Below are 21,023 nucleotides of genomic sequence, written 5' to 3'. Positions count from 1 at the left end.
GAGTACATTAAAGCTCATTTGTATAATAGTTCCAGGGAAAAAAAATTATAGTTGCAGTCTAAAACAGGGGTGTTTCTGGCTGTGTCCTTTTTCTTTTCAACATATAAAGGAGTGTTCTGGATTAATGGGAGAATGTTTTTATTGTATTTGTTAATAAACCCCTTTTTTATTGCAAAAGCAAAACCTGCAGCATTGCATGCTTATGTTTCAGCAAAAGATTACTTTGCTAAAATACAAAACAAATCAAAATATAAGCTATCAAGCCAGAAGTCTGCCTAGGATCTGATTTGTCTGATAACATCAGTTAGGATCATAACAGTTCTAATGAGTGCAATTTCACAGAAAGTGTAGTGTTATATATAAACACAGTATGGGATTTTCAGTTAAGTTAAACGTAAAGGGGGCAAGATCATTTCAGGACTTGAGTATAAGTTGTCTACTGAAATAGGGTTTGTTAATGTTTTAATTTGTTACAGTAAAATTCTTAAAACTTGAAATCTTGTCAGCTGATTCTAATAAGGAAATTCAAATATCTTGAACACTAACAAATATCTTAAAAACGTGGATTAATTATTCCTTAACTCTCTAAATTCTGGGGAATACATCCTAATTTGTGTAATCTTCTCTTGCAATTTATTCCTTGGGGATTTTAGGTGTCAGTCCAGTAAACATATGCTGCATTTTTCTACTAATCGTCACGTCCTTCTCTCCCCACCAAAGTCCAGAACTGCTCTCAGTCCTCCACATCTGTAGTTTTATAGATCTGTGGTTTCTAAACTTCTGTATTCTATTACTGTAGGAGTATAGACCAGCATTTCCATAGCTTTTCTGATTATTTTTTGCAACTGTTCAAGGCTTTGGAAAGCTGTAGCTGAACCTCCAAGTCTCTAGAATGTTTCCAATTGGTCACCAATTAGAAATGATCTTGTTCAATCCTTTTTAGATCCAAAGTAGGTGACCTCACATTTATATACAATGTAATCCTTTCATACAGTTTTGCCCATTTCCTAAATCTACCACTATATCTGCAAAGCTTACAATATCTACACTGGTATTAGCAGGAAATTCAGATTTGTGGCTTTCTGCCTTATTAGTCATGAGCTTGTTGAATGATGGAGCAGACTCAACAGGCCAAATAGACTAGTCCCGTTCCAAACTCAAACATCTGTATGTATCATGCAAGTTCAGTGAACAAGTGATGCCCAAAGCAGACTGTAATGGGATCAGCCACAGTTTGCTCATTAGAATGCTGACCCACTTTACTGTTTTGCCTTCGGCCCCTCAGACAAGTTTCCACCATGTCAGTAGGTTTCCTTCAATTCCACAAACTTCTAACATCTCACAGGAGGGATTTTACCATATGTCTTCTAGAAGTTCGTAAAAATTTAATCTATCGTCTTTCCCTGTCTGCTACTTCAGTTTACATGATGTTAAAAAGCCACAAGACAATCATCTATCTGTTCTTCATAAATTTCTAATAATCCTCTACTGCAAGTACATTTAATGGATACCATTTTATAAACTTAAGACCTCAGTGTTGAGAATAAAATTGAATAAGTTTGTTTTTTTAATCTACAATATAAGAGAAAGGGCTTGCAAGTTTGGCTGAAACAAAAATCAGATTTGACCATGGGAAGGTTTTAAACTGATAGGTACCCAGGATCCAAGTTAACTAATTTTTATCAGGATACCAGCTTCTAAATGAAAAACAATTTGATGTTCAACAACACAAATGAATGAGGGCAGAGGTTGTTCCTTCCAGTATTTTGAGCAACTCTCTATTCTCATCTCTACAAACCTGACTAACTCCACCATTGCCTCAACTAGCTGTTGCTGAAATCCTCATCTAAGCTGTTTTTAACTCAAGATTTTATTCTTTTAAAGCACTCATGGCCTGTCTTTCTTCTACTGTGCTTTATGCTCCGCAAATTTGAGCTGATCTTAAACATTGCCATAAGTGCCCTAATTCATATCAGGTCTCAGTCACCTATCATCCTCATGCTCACTGATGTATGTTAGCTCAATTTATACTTCTTAAGGTGCTTTTTAATTCCTCTATGGTTATTACTTCTTCCAGACAATAGTCTGCATTGCTTCAGTTCTGACTTCTTCCACATCTATCACAATTTTAATCAAGCTGCTTTAAGCTCTGGAATTTCTTTCCTAAATCTCTCTGCCTCTCTCCCTTTCTTTGCTCCTTAAAACTTGCCCTAACATTACCTTGTGATAATAATCTTGTTTTACTTCATCTTATATCATTAAAACTGTTACATAAACAATTGGTTATGACAAGTTGTTATTGTCATAAAATGCAAACATTTTACTTTTCTCGAGATCAAAATAAACTAAAACAAAAAACAACACTGAATGAATTCAAGCAGCAAAGTAAGTAAAGAAATAACATACTTGGTTACAGACATCTCCACCATATTTATGTTCCAGTCGGCACCAAGACCCCTCACATTTACTGTGTCAGATTCCGGATTGAATTTAAAATCCTTCGATAACAATGCATGAAAACAAATGACAACAGTTTCTTCCTGTGGCAAGGGTATGCTCCTGTTGGTTTAAAATACATTTTTTTTAAAACCTCTAATCATTGAAAAACACAAAATATTTGTTATGCCATTTTACTAAATTTGCAGGTTTCTGATGAAAGGTTTTTGCCTAATACATTGATTCTGCAGCTCCTTGGATGCTGCCTGACCTGCTGGGCTTTTCCAGCACCACACTCGAATATTATATGACATTCAACTTAAATCTGCAAGAAATTTAATTAGTGTCCTGCTCGACTTTGGTCCAGAGTTTGTAGTAGCAATGACAGCAAAACTGTCAACAGCAACTGCCTTTACTCCTCTGAAACTAACAGCAACTTCTAACAAACACGTATGTTCAGTTTAAAACCGAAATCTAGAAGTTTCTGCCAGTGATTTGCCATTGGTTGTATTGCTCAAGTCCAGGTAGACTGCAGTCAACAGAGAAATCACTAAGCTGAGAAAATCTTATCCCTTTTATGAGTGTAACTGTTAATATTCTTGGAAACAAAAGTTACAAATTGTTGAATGAGAAGCATTTTGGTGTTTAACAGTGTACTAAGCTCATAACTATGGCTGAAAAACCTTTCAGGACCTGAAAAACTAACTAAATTTGTGAAATATTAAACATCTGCATTATAATTAGAAAAGTAATTTTAAAATGTTAGCTTTTGTTTCACCTTCTGTCTCAACCATATTTTAATTCCTCCATAACACAATTGTAAATGTATCAACACCAAATGGACTGCAATGATTCAAGAAGGTCACTCATCACCTTCTCAAGAACAATTAGGATGTGCAATAAACCTTGACACAGCCAGAGAAGTCCATATCACCTGAAGAATTTTTAAGAGTTCCAATAAATTACATAGCTCTGTCAAATTTAATGAAAAGGACAGGATAAACAGTGAATTTTACTTTCTAGCCTGCATGTCAGGTTGACTGTTTACCCTGTTAAATTAAATCATTGTTGCTGAATAACTTGAGATTTCTATGATTTGGTGCCAGATTCAACTTGCTTTGGGAAAGGAGAAATCCAGTAAGAGATCACAACACCTTTGCGGGCAGCATTCTTCAAAGTTAGTGGTGAGCATTATCACTGCATCAATGACCTTGGTATTCATGCTGGAGTTACAAACTCAACCATCTCAATGTAGTTGATCACTACTGTGACAGTCTTTTGACAACTGGGGGTCTGTAAGTAGAGACATCCTTGGAACACAAGCGACCACAAGTCTTTTATTATTCTTTCAGAGAATATGGGCATTACTGACTAGGAAAGCATTAAGTGTGCATTCCTAATTTCCCTTGAGAAGGTTAATGGACCATTACACTTCCTATGAGGACTCACAGTGCTGTACGAAAGGAATCCCAGAATTTTGATCTGACAACAATGAAGAAACAGCTATATAATTCCAAGTGAAAATGATGCATGGGGCTCAGAGAGAAAATTTTGTGGTAATGTTTTTATACATCTTTTGCCCATGCCCTTCTAAGTGGTAAAGATCACAGGCTTGGAAAGTACTATGAAGAAACTTTGGCGAGTTGCCATGAGTTCCCACTGCTGTCATCTGTGTATCAGAGGTGGAAAATGTGAATGCTGAACGTGGAGGATCGAGTGCCAATCAAGCAACTGCTGTGTCCGGGATTTTGTTGAGCTCTTCAATGTCATTGAAGCTGGACCCATCCTTACAATTGAGGAGTATTTCATCGCACTCCTGACCTGCACTTTGTAGATGGTGTACAGGCTGAGACTAGTCACAGAGATCGATTATAACACTTCTGACCTTTTGGTGGATAAAAAAGGTGTCATTGATAAAACTGGTGAAGGCCTCAGATACTACCCTGAAAAATGCCTGCAGTGATAAGTTAGAATGGAGATGGTTGTGACTGTTGAAGGCCAATCTCCTTCTTTTGTATGAGGCATGACTTCCACCAGCAGACAGTATTCCACATGATTCTGATTCCAGTTTTGCTAAAGCTTCTTACCCACACAGAGTCAAATATTGCACCAGGACCAAGCACAGTCGCTCTCATCTCACCACTGGAGTTCAGCTCTTTTCTACATGTTTGGACAAAAGCTTCAATGAGGCCAGAGGCTGAGTGTAAAATCAACGAGGTAAAAACAATGACTGCAGATGCTGGAAACCAGATTCTGGATCAGTGGTGCTGGAAGAGCACAGCAATTCAGGCAGCATCCGACCTGTCCTCGGATGCTGCCTGAATTGCTGTGCTCTTCCAGCACCACTGATCCAGAGGCTGAGTGGCCCTATCATGGTTCAAAGTGAGCATCACTGAGCAGGGGACAAGAATCTCTTTTATCACTTTGCTGATGATCATTCATAGACTAAGGAGATGGTTATCAGGCAGGGTGGATTTGTCCTACTCTTCAAAAGACATACGAAGGCAATTTTCCATGTTGTCAGATAGAGGTCAGTGTTTTGTTGTTCTAGAACAGCTTAGCCTAGGGTGCAGCCAGTTCGGAAATTTAAGTATTTAGTACTATTGCCAAAACATTACCAGAACTGATCGCCTTTGCAGTATCTATTGTCTCCAGTTATTCCGTGATATCATATCGTCAATAAAATTGGCTGAAGAACAGCATCTATGATGACAAGGAGGAGCCAAAGACAGATCCACTCAGCACTTCTGAAGATGCATGCAAATATTTCAGATCTGTTTTTTAACTCGCTCACGCGATATGGGCCTTCCTGGGTGGCCAGCATTTATTTCTCATCCCTCGTTGCCTTTGAGATGGTGGTGGTGGCTACCTTCTTGAACCGCTGCAGCCCATATGCTCAAGGTAGACCCACAATGCCCTTAATAATGGAATTCAATTGATTTTGCACTGACGCTAGACTTCCACATTGTTGAAGATGGGGATATTTGTGAATTCTCCAATTCTTGTTACTTGTTAAATTGTGTCCTACCATTCATGACTGGGTGCTGCTGGGCTTCAGAGTTTAGTCATGAACAGTTGATAATTGGATTAATTATCTCTAGCTATTGCATGCTGCTTCTGCGGTCTGGCATGCAAGTCGTCCTTTGTTGTAGCTTCACCAGGTTGACGCCTAATTTTTAGGTATTCATGGTGCTGCTCCTGGCATGTTCTCCTGCACTCTTCACTGACCTAGTATTGACCTCGGGTTAAACAAATTTTCATTCAACCAGGTTGATCCCCAGGTTAAATAGCAATTTAAATGCTACTTTTTTTTTTAAAACTGTTGACTAAAAATATAATAAGATACGTTAAACCAAGTTTAAGGCAGATTAAAGGTTTAAATAAACATCTCGTCCACAGAAAAAGTGATGGCCGAGTATTACTGCTAGATTAATTTAATCCAGAGATTTAGCTTGTGTTCTGGGGACCTGGATTCGAATCCCCTACATATATAGTGGAATTTGAATTAAATACATAAATTAAATAAGAACCATTGTCCAATTGTCAGAAAAAGCAGTCTGGTTCACTAATGACCTTCAGGGAAGAAAACTTGACTCCCTCACCTGGTCTGACTTACATGTGACTCCAGACCCACAGCAAAGTGGTCGACTCTCAACTGTCCTCTGAAATGGCTGAGCAAGTTACTCAATTGTATCAATTGCTATTAAGTATCAACAAAGGAATAAAATTAGAAGAACCACTCGGCATCAACCTAGCCACTTGAAAAGACAACATCAGAAATCGTCTTTTGACCCTACAAAGTGAGTCTCACAGACAATCATACTCACGAATTATAAATTACAAACAATGTCCCAGACACCACCACCACCATTCCTGGATACATCCTGTCTCATTGGCAAGACACAGCCAGCAAAGGTAGCAGCACAATGGCATACAATCAGGAGGGAGTCAGGCTGGGAGTCCTCCACACTGACCCAGGTCCCATGAAGTCTCATGACCTCAAGTTAATCATGGGTAAGGAAACCTCCTGCTGATTACCACATACCATCCTCCCTCAACTGATGAATCTGTACTCCTCTGTGTTGAAACCAGCTTGGAGGGTGGCAAGGGCATAAAATGTCATCTGGGTGGGGGATTTCAACATCTACCACCAAGAGTGGTTTGGTAACAGCACTTCTGATCGAGTTGATTGTGTCCATCTAGTGGCTGGACTGGGCCTGTGGCAGGTGGTGAGGGAGCCAACAAGAGGGAAAAACAAACAACCTCATCCTCACCAATCTGCCAGCTGCAAATGCATCTGTTCCTGACAGTATTAGTAAGAGTGACCAGTGCTCAGTCCTTGTGGAGATAAAGTCCCACCTTCACATTGAGAATACTCTCCATCATGTTAGAATCATCATCGAATCCCTACAGTGTGGAAACAGGCCATTTGGCCCAACAAGCCCACACTGACTCTCCAAAGAGTATCCCATCCAGACCCATTCTCCTATCCTAATATTCTACATTTCTCCCTGACTAATGCACCTAACCTACACAACCTTGAACAATATGGGCAATTTATTGTGGCCAATTCACCTGACCTGCACATCTTTGGGAGGAAACCAGAGCACCCAGAGGAAACCCACACAGACACAGGGAGAATGTGCAAACTCCACACAGACAGTCGCCTGATGTTGGAATCGAACCCGGGTCCCTGGCACGGTGAGGCTGCAATGCTAACCACTGACCACCTCAACCACTCAGCCACCATGCTAATACCACTATACTAAATGGCTCAGACTATGAGCATATCTAGCAACTCAAAACTAGGCATCCATCAAGCAACTGTGGGCCATCAACAGCTGCAGAATTGTATTCATGGCATGGCATATCCCACTCAACAATTAACACCAAGACAGGCCATGAATACAATGGTTCAATAGAGAGTGCAGGAGGACAATACCAGGGGCACCAACAGGCATACCTAAAAATGAGGTGTCAAACTGGTGAAAGTAACAGACAGTTACTTGCATGCCAAACAGCATCGGCAGCAAGTGATATACAGAGAAAAGTGATCCCACAACCCTTATGGATCAGACCTAACTTTGGAGGATTATTATGTCCAGCCATGAATTGTGGTGGACAATTAAACAACTCACTGGAGGAGGAGGCTCCACAAATATCCCATTCCTCAATGATGGAAGGGCCCAATGGATAAGTGCAAAAGATAAGGTTGAATCATTAGCAGTAATCTTCAGCCAGAAATGCTGAGTGGATGATCTATCTCGCGCTCCTCCAGTGGTCACCAATGTTACAGATGTCAGTATTCAGTCAATTCAATTCACTCCACATGATATCAAGAAATGGTTGGAGACATTGGATATTACAAAGGCTATGGGCCCTGACAACATTCCGGCAATGGAACTGAAAACTTGTGCTCCAGAACCTGCTGCTCCTCCAGCTAACCTGTTCAACCAACCTGACAGTTACAACACTGGCTTCTGGATTAGTGGTGCTGGAAGAGCACAGCAGTTCAGGCAGCATCCAAGGAGCAGCGAAATCGACGTTTCGGGCAAAAGCCCTTCATCAGGAATAAAGGCAGAGAGCCTGAAGCATGGAGAAATAAGCTAGAGGAGGGTGGGGGTGGGGAGAAAGTAGCATAGAGTACAATGGGTGAGTGGGGGAGGGGATGAAGGTGATAGGTCAGGGAGGAGAGGGTGGAGTGGATAGGTGGAAAAGGAAATAGGCAGGTAGGACAAGTCAGGACAAGTCATGGGGACAGTGCTGAGCTGGAAGTTTGGAACTAGGGTGAGGTGGGGGAAGGGGAAATGAGGAAACTGTTGAAGTCCACATTGATGCCCTGGGGTTGAAGTGTTCCGAGGCGGAAGATGAGACGTTCTTCCTCCAGGCATCTGGTGGTGAGGGAGCGACGGTGAAGGAGGCCCAGGACCTCTATGTCCTCGGCAGAGTGGGAGGGGGAGTTGAAATGTTGGGCCACGGGGCGGTGTGGTTGATTGGTGCGGGTGTCCCGGAGATGTTCCCTAAAGCGCTCTGCTAGGAGGCGCCCAGTCTCCCCAATGTAGAGGAGACTGCATCGGGAGCAACGGATATTAGTGGATGTGCAAGTAAAACTTTGATGGATGTGGAAGGCTCCTTTAGGTGTAGGGAGGCATGGACCTGACCAGGTAGTCACGGAGGTAGTCTTTGCAGAAGGCGGAAAAGGGTGGGGAGGGAAATATATCCCTGGCAGTGGGATCTTTTTGGAAGTGGTGGAAATGTCGGCGGATGATTTGGTTTATGCGAAGGTTGGTAGGGTGGAAGGTGAGCACCAGGGACGTTCTGTCCTTGTTACGGTTGGAGGGGTGGGGTCTGAGGGCGGAGGTGCGGGATGTGGACAAGATGCGTTGGAGGGCATCTTTAACCACGTGGGAAGGGAAATTGCGTACAACACTGGCATCAACCCGACGATTTGGAAAATTACCCAGGTATGTTATGTACATAAAAAACAGAAAAATCCTACTCAGCCAATAACCGCTTTATCAGTCTAATCTCAATCATTAGTAAAGTGATAGAAGGTGTCGTCTGTCGTGTTTTCAAGCAGCACCTACTCACTGATCCCAATTTGGCTTCTGCCAAGGCCACTCAGCTTCTGACCTCTTAATGGCTTTGGTTCAAACGTAGATAAAAGAGCTAAATTCTGGATGTGAGGTGAGAGTGACAGGCCTTAACAACAAGGCTACATTCGACCAAGTGTGGTATTAACGAGCCCGAGCAAACTGGAATCAATGCATATCAGGGCAAATTCTCTGCTGGTTAGTGTCATACGTGGCACATACTTGGTTTTTGGTAATCTCAGCTTCAGGACATCTCTCCAGGAGTTCTTCAGGGCCCAATCATCTTCAGTTGCTTCATCAATGACCTTCCCTCCATCATAAGGTCAGAAGTAGGGATGTTCACTGATGATTGCAAAATGCTTAGCACCATTCACAACTCCTCAGATACTGAAGTAGTCCAGTCCAAATGCAATAAGAATTGGACAATATCCAGGCTTGGGCTGACAAGTGGTAAACAACATTCGTGCCACACAAATGGCAGGCAAAGGCCATCTCCAATAATCTCTAACCATCGCCTTTTTACCTTAAATGATGCTATCATCACTAAGTTCCCCCAACATTAACATCTTGGGGGTTACCATTGACCAGAAACTGAACTGGACTCCTCACATAAACATAGTGTTACAAAAGTAGGTCAGGGGCTAGGACTATTTTGGCAAGTAACTTAAATCCCAACTCCTCAAAGCCTGTCCACTGTTTATCCACCATTAAGGCAGCATAGAGGCTAGCACTGCTGCCTCACCGTGCTAGGAACCCAGGTTAAATTCCATCCACAGGCTGTCTGGAATTTGCACATTTTCCCTGTGTCTGTGTGGATTTCTTCCAGGTGCTCCAATTTCCTCCCACAGTCCAAATATATGCAGACTAGATGGATTGGCCATGCTACATTGCCTGTAGTGTCCAGGGATGTGGAAGCTAAGTAGACTTGCTGTGGGAAATGCAGGATTACAGGGATAGGATGGAAGGATGGATCTGGGTGGAATATTCTTCGGTGGATCAGTCTGGACTCAATAGGCCGAATGGCCTGCTTCCACACTGAGATAGGGTACTTCTCATTTACATACAGGGTGCAGCTTCAACAACACTCAAGATCCTTGACACCATCTAAGACAAAGCAACCTGCTTGATAGCACCACATCAACAAACAAATGCTCCCTTCACCACTGACACTTTGTAGCAACAGTGGGTACTATCTACAAGATGCACTTCAGAAATTCAAAGATCCTTAGACAGCACATTCCAGACCCACAATCACTTCCATTTAGAAGAACAAGGGCAGCAGCTACATGGGAACACCAGCACCTTTAAGGTACTCACTGTCCTGACTTGTAAATTTATCTCTGCTCTTTCACTGTCGCTTGGCCAATCCTAACAGCATTGTGTGCCAATCAATAGCATGTTCAAGGCATTGGTTCAAGGAGGCAGCTCACCACCACCTTCTCAAGGGCAATGACGGACGAGTAATAAAAAATGCTGGCCAGCCAACGACACCCAAATCCCATGAGTGAATAAATAAACTGCAAAAAGATCATTTCACTTTTAAAAGCAAGTTACTGTAACACATTTATGATTAGTATCTACAATAGTGACTTTTTCAAGCAGTGAGGGAGCATGCCATATGGAATTACACTATTTCTTTTTTTTTCTTTTATTTTCTCTTTTTTTTAAATTTTTTTTAGTGCTTATTTTCCCCCCAGCACCCATGTTGTGTGTGTGCAGGTGTGAGACACAGTGAAAGACACAAGGTGCATGAATCTTTATTCAGTTTCCACCACCAGGAAGAAAGGAAACTCCCAAGTGGCCAATGACAAGCAGTGCCCTTCTCATCAAAGGGCAATGCTGTGTGATCAAACAGTGAAGGGCAGGGCAGGGGTTAAATTAAAATAAAGTTGGACAGGGAAATAATGCATTCCACCCCCTGCGGCACCCACCTCTCCCTGAACAACCCCAGGGTGCTCCTTCTCCAGAGACACCCAGGCTCTAACGTAACTGCGGAAGAGGGGCAGGCAGTCAGCCCTAACGACCCCTTCCACGGCCCGCTGTCTCTACACTGTTTGTGTGTTCAGGGCACTTTTGCCATAGGATAATGCTTTAATTGGCTTTAACTGGGACCAGTTGTTATGGGTTCAAGAGGGAACACCATAGTAACAACCACTTGATTGGCTCCTGGGCAGGTGGGCTTCAGCCTTGAATGTGGACAAATGCAGAACATCCAGACGGTGAGGAAAAAGCATGTATCCCTCTCTTTATGTGGAGAATTAAAAGAAATTCCCTGGTAACTATCTACAGTTCCTCAGTAAGTCGCTGTTGCTGCAAATCTCCAGTTGAAAGAAAAAGGAGAAAAATCATCTTCAGAAGCACTGAAGTGTCAAAACCTCAATCAGTGACAAAGACTGAGAACTGGAATAACTGCAGTCTCAGATCATGAGCAAAGAATCAGAGGATTCAAAAGAAAGCTGAAGAGAATGACATTGTAACCTGTGATTTGAACTAGTCCCAGAATTGCACTTCTGTTTTATTCCCCACCATACTTACAATACTTGCACTGCTTTGCCTAGTCTTGCATATCCGTATATATGCATATGGGAATTTTCAAAAGCTGTAGAGTTTAATTTTCGATTAGCAATTTAATATATGTACTTTTTGCCATTAATGTAAAAGGTTTGATTACAATAAATAGTTCTCTATTCGTGATGGAAAAAAACTTGGTGTGCATTTTCTTTTCACCTAAAGTAGCCAGTAAAACAAAATTGGGCGATTCAATAGTTTCATCAAATTTTCACATACTTGACAACTCCAGGAATGGTGATCGTTGATTTTTTTTGCCAGACCATGAAGTTACAGATTGTGGATGAATAGAATTCTGTTGCTGCCTATGGTCTCAGATGAGTTATTAAATTTGTTTGAAGTTTGTCTCATGTGCACTATGATGTGGAGGTGCCGGTGTTGGAATGGGGTGGACAAAGTTAGCTGATGAAGAAGCATCACTCTAAAAGCCTGTACTTCAAAATAAACCTGTTGGACTATAACCTGGTGTTGTGTAATTTTTAACTTTGTTCATTTGCGCTATGGTGGTGCCACAAAACATAATGGAAGCTGTGTTTAATGTGATGGGAGAAAACTCTGTCTCCATAAGATCTGTGCAGCAGTCACTCCTACCCATAATACTATGGATTTATGCACGTGAAAGGGTATTTTGGAGAGGAAGAGCTCGAGTAGGTTTTTTTTGTTGTTTCCCTCATTACTTGTCGTAGAATGCAGCATTTTGTCCATTAGGACTTTGCCAGCTTGGTAAGTAGTGGAGCTCCTGAGAGATTCTTTTTGATAGACACTAAAGTCCCCTTCCTGGTGAATATTCTGTGCATTTTCTTCCTTCAGTGCTTCTTCCAAGTGGCGTTCAACATGCAGGAATACTGATTGCTCAGATAACAGGAAAGACAGAGAGTGGTAATCATTGCAGAGGAACATTTGCAGGTTTCCTGTACAAAGGGCTCTTGTGGTGCAGTGGTAATGTCACTACCTCTGACCAAGGAGACCTGGGTTCAAATATCACCAACTCCAGAGCTGTGTAATAACAATTAAAAAATACCCTGTTTCCTTTGTGTAATCTGATGCTAAAAAGGTTCATGGGTCAGGAGTTAATGTTGAGTTCCCCCAGGGCAATTCCTTTCTGACGAAATACCATAATGCTGCCACCTCTGGTGGGTCTGCCTGTTGGTGGAACAAGATATTGCTGGTGTCTTGGATACTGTAAGAAATATTCTGTAAGGAACAGATCCATGAGTAGGACTATGGCAGCTCTCACCATGTTAGCATAATATCCCAGATATTAAGATAGTGAGGACAACTTTTCAGGTCAGCAGAACTGACTGTGATAACTTTTTTAATGTGTTGTGTAGAGAAAACAACTGGCAGTATTTCATGGTGTAGATCATTAAAATTAAATCATCAGAACACATGGAGACACTGGACATCAAAAAAGAAAACAGGGTATTCTGAAGTGTGAATAAGATTTCTTTCTAGTCGCCACCTGCTAACCTAAGCAAATGAATCATGGTAACTCAACTTGACACAGGAAATCTCAAAGTAAAATATCTATATAAACTGACACAACATTTCCAATCTATTGGAAGTCAATTATCTGTCAAGTGTAATCTTCAAATGAACAGTGAAATACAGAGTAATGACAGTGACCTGAGCACACTGATATAATTCAGTCTCTTTTTTCAGATGACCCAGTCACCTATTTTAAAGATTCTGGTTGAGAAATCAGTATTGTTCAGCACATCTTAAAACTCCCCTGTTCTTCTTCAAACAGGATCATAGGTATACAAATTTTCTGTTTAATATTTTATCTGAGAGTCAGCACCTCTGACAATTTCTCAATATTGAACTGATATATGTGGCTGGAATTTGTGCTCGAATCTCTATCATGCGATTTGAAGCCACAGCCTTCAATTTTCATTCAAATGCCTCCAGAATCTATGGCAATTATTGTTCCTGTCTATAACTGCAAATTTGGACGTTTTGATATTTTGGAAGAGAATTTTCTTTTAATTAACAAAATAGTCAAGTTTATGTACAATGCAAATCACAAATTTGGCGCATTGCTATCAAGATAAAGCAGCAAAATGCGATGCCAAGGTATTTTAGAAATCAGAGGATCCAAACTTAACTGATACTTAGGATTCAATTAGTAGATAACTTGACTTTTTGCTACAAAACAAACATCACATTTCTCACCTTAACATAGCAGTTGTGTCACTTGAATGCTTTTTCTTCTTCTTTTTTTCCTTTCTGCTTAAACCTTCTGATTCAGTACCTTTGGTATCACTTTTCTCATCCATTGTTGTAGCAGACAACTCTGAACTATTTCTCCTCTTCATGGCCAATAAACCCTGATTCAATTTTTCTTCCCCACCTTCAGAATCATGATCAAGTATTTCATTCTCATTCTTTTGAGGTTGATTCTCTTTACCATAACATTTAACCTGGAAGGCACCAAAAAAAAATGAAGTGAATAAACTTGCCTCCATTTAGGTATTCATGCTCTATTTTTTTCAGCCTGCAATTGGAACTCATGTTCTGTAACATTTTGTATTTTTTCCACCTGGTATCAGTCATCTCTCTGCAGCTGTCACAGCCATTCACCAATCAAAATAAAAGATGAAATTCTGCTACACACAAACCATCCTTTCATCAAAATTCTCGGTATCAAATGAAATATTGATTTGTACTGAGGACAACAAATTGAAGTTTCTAAAAGAGTTACCAATAGAGAAGTTAGACATTCCATTTTAAGGACAGGACAAGTGTATGACGGAGTCCAACTCATTCGTGCTGGCCAGACATGTCAATCTCATCTAGTCCTACTTGCATTTGGCTCATATCAGACTTTTGAATGGATCTTTCAAATGTTAATGTCGATCTCTGTCTCTCTCTGCACCCTCTCTGCAGCTGTAGTGGTATATTCTGTCCTCTGTTGCTACCATGAGGCACTTTGTAAAGTACAATCTGCCTGTATAGTACATGTGACAATAAATCAAATAAACAAATAAATCATATACTCAACCAGATTCCTTTCAAATTTGTAATTGTATCCAACTCCATGACTTCCTTTGGCAGCTCATTCCATCAGTGTGAAAAAGTTACCTCTCAGGTCCCTTTTCAATCTTTCCTCTCTCAACTTAAACCTGTGCCCTCCAGTTTTAGACTCCAACAATCTAGGAAAAAGACTTTGGTCATTTTCCTATCCATGCCCTTCATGATTTCATAAATCTCTATAAGGTTATCTCTCAGCCTCCAATGTTCCAGGGGAAAAAAAGCCCCTGCCTATTCAGCCTTTCCCTATAACTCAAACCCTCCATTTCCAGCAACTTCATTCTAACACGCTATAGATTCACATATCTTTAAAATGCCAGATTTCTCAGAGAAATCCAAAACAGAAACAATGTGTAAAAGAATTGTGGGACTGATCATGTGTTAGGCTTCTGCTTGCTTGTGTGATTTGCCTTTACTCTCTCTCTTCTTGTCCTCTCCTCCAATTCCTTCAAAATGTTTGGTTTCCTTTTCAGAATTACAAAAAACTGAGAAGTGTTTCTCAGCTACCGCCTTTCCAATTCATACCTTCAAATTTTCGGCAACAGACTCAGCCATGCAAAGAAATATGTTCTTAGACAATCTGACACTAAGCACAAATTGGTTGAGGAGGTGACAGCCTCAGTTTCAATGGTTGGAAATCTCACTGAAGTAAAATTTCTGAGCGCCACAATTACATCCTCAGTGGGAACTACAATAAATTAATTTACAAAAAATAAAACTTTTCACAATTCGAAGTCAACGGGATTAAAAATGGTAGCAATAAAATGATAACTGCAATTAAGCAAACTTTCTAATTAATTTATTTAGTAAATGCAAACTCCCAGGGGCAATTGACAGCTTGCTCAGTTGCTGAGTTTAAGATAGTAAGTCCACCAATTCATCAATCGAGAGTTCCATCAACAAAAAGGTTGTTCTTGGTAATGTTAATAAAGAAATTAGAACTTTGACCTAGCAACACTGGAATGTTAAGCAAATTGAAGGTTCCACAGAAAACTTAGTTAGACTTGTCCCTGCCTAATAACATAAAAAATTAAAATTTAAAAATGTAAATATTTTCTCAAAAGGAATACAGAAATGTTTGTACTCAGATTCCAGTGGTAGTGGTTAGCTGCACAGAGCCTAAGCAGCTGCTAACTAAAGGATATGGGTGTAGATGGAAATGGACCAATTCTGAATATCTCTAAATCGTTGAAAATAGTCTTGGCACATAAGGTGAATGATAATCCAAAGATATTCCACAAGTACATTAAGAGCAAGGGAGCAACTAGACAGAATTGGCCCCCTTAAGGACCAAAGAGGTCATCTTTGTGTTGACCTTCAGGAGATGGGAAAGATGTTAAATGACTATTTCACATCGATTTTTACTGTGGACAAAAAAAATGGAGGCTGGAGAATGCAGGGAAATAAATATTGATGCTTTAAAACCGATCACTTTATGGAAGAGGAAGTGCTAAAGGTCTTAGAAAATATAAAGGTGGATAAATCTCCAGGACCTGATCTAATGTATCCAGGGAGGAAATTGCAGATCCCCTTGCAGAAATATTTGTATCATCTACAAAAATGGGTAAGGTGCCACATGACTGGAGAGTGGCTAACCTTTTCCCTTTGTTTAAGAAGGGATGTAAACTGAAGCCTGGGAATTATAGACCTACGAATCTGACATCATTGTGGATAAGTTGCTGGAGGTGATTCTGAAAGATAGGATTTATATGCTGTTGTCGAGACAAGAAATGATTAGGGATTATCAGCATTTTTCCTTTGCAAGGGAAATCGTGTCTCACAAAATTGAGATTTTTGAGGAAGCAACCAAGATGATTGATGAGGGCAGACTGGTTGTAGTTGTTTACTTAGACTTGAGTAAAGTCTTTGACAAGACTTAGTCAAGCTTGCCAATTGGATACAAAAGTAGCTTAACAGCAGGAGACAGAGTGGTGGTGGAGGAGAAAGTAAGGAATGCAGATGCTGGAAGCAAAATCAATAGATATGAAGCTGGAAAAGCACAGCAGGTCAGAAAGCACTGAGAATCAGGAAAGTCAATATTTTGGGCCAAACCTCTTCTTCAGGACTGGGCAGGGGGAGGAGAGACCAGAAGTAAATAGAGGGAGGGGTGTGGGGCTGGGGAAGGGTAGGTGGGATGGTGATAGGTGGATGTATTATTGCGATTGGTCAGTGGGAAGGGTGGAGCAGATAGGTGAGTGCGATGATGGGCAGTTTAAGATTAGAGTGGTGCTGGAAAAGCACAGCAGGTCAGACAGCATCCGAGGAGCAGGAAAATTGATGTTTCAGGCAAAAGCCCTTCCTGATGAAGGATGAGGGATTTTGAAGCTGGTGCAGTCAATATGGAGGCAATTGAGCTGTAAGCTCCCCAGACAAAATATCAGATGTTGTTCCTTCAGGTTACGTTTGGCCTCACTGACGGTGGAAAAGGCCAAGGATGGACATGTTGCCGGGGGAGTGGGAGGGGAAATTACAATGGATGGCAACCAGTAGGTCGGGTTGATTGATGTGTAGACAGCACATATGCTCGGCAACTGGTCCCTGGATCTACATTTGATCTCCCCAATATAGATGAGACCACATCGGGAGCAACAGATGCAATAGATCAGGTTGGATGAAGTGTAGCTGAATGTCTGCCAGATCTGGAAGGATTGTTTGGAACCTTGGATGGAGGTGAGAGGAGAGATGCAAGTGCAGGTGTTGCAACTCTTGTAGTTGCAGTGGTAAAGTATCAGGTGTGGTGGAGAAGTTGGTGGGGAGTGTATAGTGGACAAGGGAGTGGTGGTGGAGGGTTGTTTATTATACTGGAGACCTGTTACCAGTGGTGTTCCACAGAGATTGGTGCTGGGTCCACTTTTATTTGTTATTCATACAGATGACTTAGATGACAATTTGAAGGCATAGTTAGTAAGTTTGCTGATGACACCAAAATTGTTAGTATAGTGGACAGGGAAGAAGGTGATCCAAAATTACAAAGAGGTCTTGATCAACTGGGCCAATGGGCTGAGATGTGACAGATGGGGTTTAATTTGGATAAATGCAAGGTATTGCATTTTGGTAAAACAAACAAAGGCAGCACTTATAGAATTAAAAGTGGGCTGTTAGGTAGTGTTGTAGAACAGAAAGACCTAGGACTTCAGGCACATAATTCTTTGGAGTTTGTGTCCCAGGCACACAGTGTAATTAAGTAAGCATTTACCACACTTGCCTCCATTGCTTAGATCTTTGAATACAGGAGTTGGGATGTCATGTTGAGGTTGTACAGGATATTGGTGAGGCCACTTCTAGAGTGCTGTGTGCAGTTCTGGTCACCCTGTTATAAGAATATTAAGCTGCAGAGGGATCAGAAAAGATTTACCAGGATATTGTCGGGAATGGAGTTTTGAGTTCTGAGAACGGGCTGAATAAGCTGGGACATTTATCACTGGAGTGCAAAAGGTTGAGGGGTAACCTTATAGAGGTTTATAAAATCATTAGATGAGTGTCAGATATCCTTTCCTTAGAGTTAGGGATTTCAAGATTAGGGGGCATATTTTTAAGATGAGAGGAGAAAAATTTTAAAAAGACATGAGGGGCAATTTTGTTTTTTACAGAGAATGATTTGTGTGTGGAATGACCTTCCAGAGGAAGTGGTGGATGTGGGTACAGTTACAATGTCTAAAAGACATTTAGAGAAATATATGAATAAGAAGTGTTTGGAGGGATATGTGCCAAGTGCAGGCAGGTGGAACTAGTTTAGTTTAGGATTTTAGTCAGCATGAACTGGTTGGATCGCAAAGTCTGTTTCTGTGCTGTATGACTCTATGACTGTAAGTGAATTACAATAGGAGTTTCCTTTTGAGAAAGATATATTGATGGCAGGGCTGGTCACCTATGTTATCAAGTGGCTCTTGCTTATAAATAATCTGCTTACTGATGCCTAGTTTGGGTTCCATCAGGGCCACTCAGCTCCTGACCTCATTACAGCCGAAGGATGGTGTCAGTAAGCTCATTTGGTTGGATGGCTGGTTTGCAATGCAGAGTGACACCAAATGCATGGTTCATTTCCCACAATGGTTGAGGTTGCCATTAAGGTCCTGTCTTCTCAATCTCATCCCTCACCTGAGACATGCTGACTCTCAGGTTAAACTCAACACCAGCCGTCTCTCCCAAATCAGAGAGCACACTTATGGTACTCTGGACTACAGTAACTTGAACTTTTACCTATAATCTAAATTTTGAAAAAAAAGTGTTGAATTCCAGAGGTGAGGTGAGTGTTGCCCTTGACACCAAGGCAGCATTTCACAAAGTGTGACATCAAGGAGCATAATCGAATCTGCAGTCAATGGGAATGGGGAAAAGGGGACAGGAGGTGACTGTAAGCTGATTAACATCATAGAGTCATACCTAGCACTTAGGAAAATGCCTATTGTTGGAAGAAGTCAATTGTCTCATTTTCAGGATCTCACTGCAGCAGTTCCTTAGGTTCATGGCCCAGGCCCTACCATTTTTAGGTGCTTTATTAATAACCAATGTAAGGTTAGAATTGGGCATATTCCCCGATGATAGTACAATGTTCTGTATTGCTTTCCACTACTTAGAAAATGAAGCAGCCTCAATGCATATGCAGCAAGATCTGGACAACATCCAGGATTAGTCTGCCAAGTGGAAAATAACATTTGCACCACACAGGCAATGACCACTTGCAATAGCGAGCTCACAATGTCATATTTACATTCAATGGCATTATCATCGTCAAATCACCCACTCCAGTCCTAGAGATGACAAGTGATCAAAAACTGAACTGGAACAGCCAATTAAATAATGGTTACTAGAGCAGGTCAGAGGCTAGTAATTTAGCCATCTCTCCAGCACCTTTCTGCCATCTACAAAGTATATGTCAGATGTGTGATGGGGTACTGTCTATTTTCCTGGATGGATGCACTTCAAATAACTCTCAAGAATCTTGACACCATTCAAGGCAGTGTAGCTCACATGATTGGCACCTCATCCACCACCTTCAATATTCACCCCTTCACTACTGGAACAGTGGCAGCTGTGTCAGTCATCTACAACATGTACTGCAGCAATTCTCACAGGCTGCAGTGACAGCACCTTCCAAATCAGCAACTTTTACCACATAAAAGGATAGAAGCAAACAAATGCATGGAAAAACTAAAACATGCAGGTTACCCTCCAAGTAACATGCCTCCTGTCTTGGAACTATATCACCATTCCCTCATTGTTATGGTGTCAAAATCGGATTTAATTATTGTTGTCACATGTCCCTAAGTACAGCAAAAAGTTTTGTTTTGCATGCAGTACAGGCAGATCATAACATATAAGGACATACAACTCAGAGGGTGTTTAAACAGAGGGAGGCATACAAGGTTAAGGCTGCACAAAATAATGCAGTACCTTTGCTAACAGCAATGTGGATGTACCTACAATGCAAGGGCTGAGGCAGTTCAAAAACACAACTCACCATCACCTTCTCAAGGGAAATTAGGGAAGGGCAATTGTCTACATCCAATAAACAAATGAAAGTAAATGCCGAATTATCTCCTTTTCCAAAATGTTTTCTAGTATGCCCAGCCATATTTATTAGTTTCAATCCTATCTCTAAGAGTCATAGAGATATGTGGCACACAAACAAACCCTCAGATATCCTAAATAAATCTAGTCCCATTTCCCAACACTTAGCCCATATCCCTCTAAATGTTTCCAATTCATACACCCATCCAGATGCCCTTTAAAGTGTTGTAATTAGTTTCATAGAGTCACAGAGATGTACAACATGGAAACAGAGCCTTCGGTCCAACCCGTCCATGCCGACCAGATATCCCAACCCAATCTACTCCCACCTGCCAGCACCCGGCCAATATCCCTCCAAACCCTTCCTATTCATATACCCATCCAAATGCCTCTTAAATGTTGCAATTGTACCAGCCTCCACCACATCCTCTGGCAGCTCATTCCATATACGTACCACCCTCTGCGTGACAAAGTTGCCCTTTAGGTCTCTTTTATATCTTTCCCCTCTCACCCTAAACCTATGCCCTCTGGTTCTGGACTCCTCGACCCCAGGGAAAAGATTTTGTCTATTTATCCTATCCATGCCCCTCATAATTTAGTAAACCTCTATAAGATCACCCCTCAGCCTCTGACGTTCCAGGGAAAACAGCCCCAGCCTGTTCAGCCTCTCCCTGTAGCTCAGATCCTCCAACCCTGGCTACATCCTTGTAAATCTTTTCTGAACCCTTTCAAGTTTCACAACATCCTTCCGATAGGAAGGAGACCAGAATTACATGCAATATTCCAATAGTGGCCTAACCAATGTCCTGTACAGCCGCAACATGACCTCCCAACCCCTGTACTCTGACCAATACTCTGACCAATAAAGGAAAGCATACCAAA

The 21,023-nt window shown here is 41.2% G+C and overlaps 1 protein-coding gene across 2 annotated transcripts in view; it reads right to left on the bottom strand.

The window, feature by feature from the left end:
• LOC122562231 (E3 ubiquitin-protein ligase rnf213-alpha-like) overlaps positions 1–21,023 on the bottom strand; it is a 192,820-nt gene that overhangs the window by 150,577 nt on the left and 21,220 nt on the right. For both annotated transcript variants that reach the window (XM_043714953.2, XM_088000700.1), the window contains 2 exons: positions 13,773–14,020; positions 2,407–2,559 (listed from right to left, as the gene is read on the bottom strand). In XM_043714953.2, coding sequence (XP_043570888.2) covers positions 2,407–2,559; positions 13,773–14,020 — 401 coding nt within the window. The remainder of the gene's footprint in view (positions 1–2,406; positions 2,560–13,772; positions 14,021–21,023) is intronic.

This window comes from Chiloscyllium plagiosum, unplaced genomic scaffold (genome assembly GCF_037043375.1).
Source record: "Chiloscyllium plagiosum isolate Xiang-an unplaced genomic scaffold, Cpla_swu_hap1 HiC_scaffold_25, whole genome shotgun sequence".
In the NCBI taxonomy this organism is placed as follows: Eukaryota; Metazoa; Chordata; class Chondrichthyes; order Orectolobiformes; family Hemiscylliidae; genus Chiloscyllium; species Chiloscyllium plagiosum.
The sequence above is the reverse complement of the archived record's forward strand: the minus strand, read 5'-3'. Positions and strand labels throughout refer to the sequence as shown.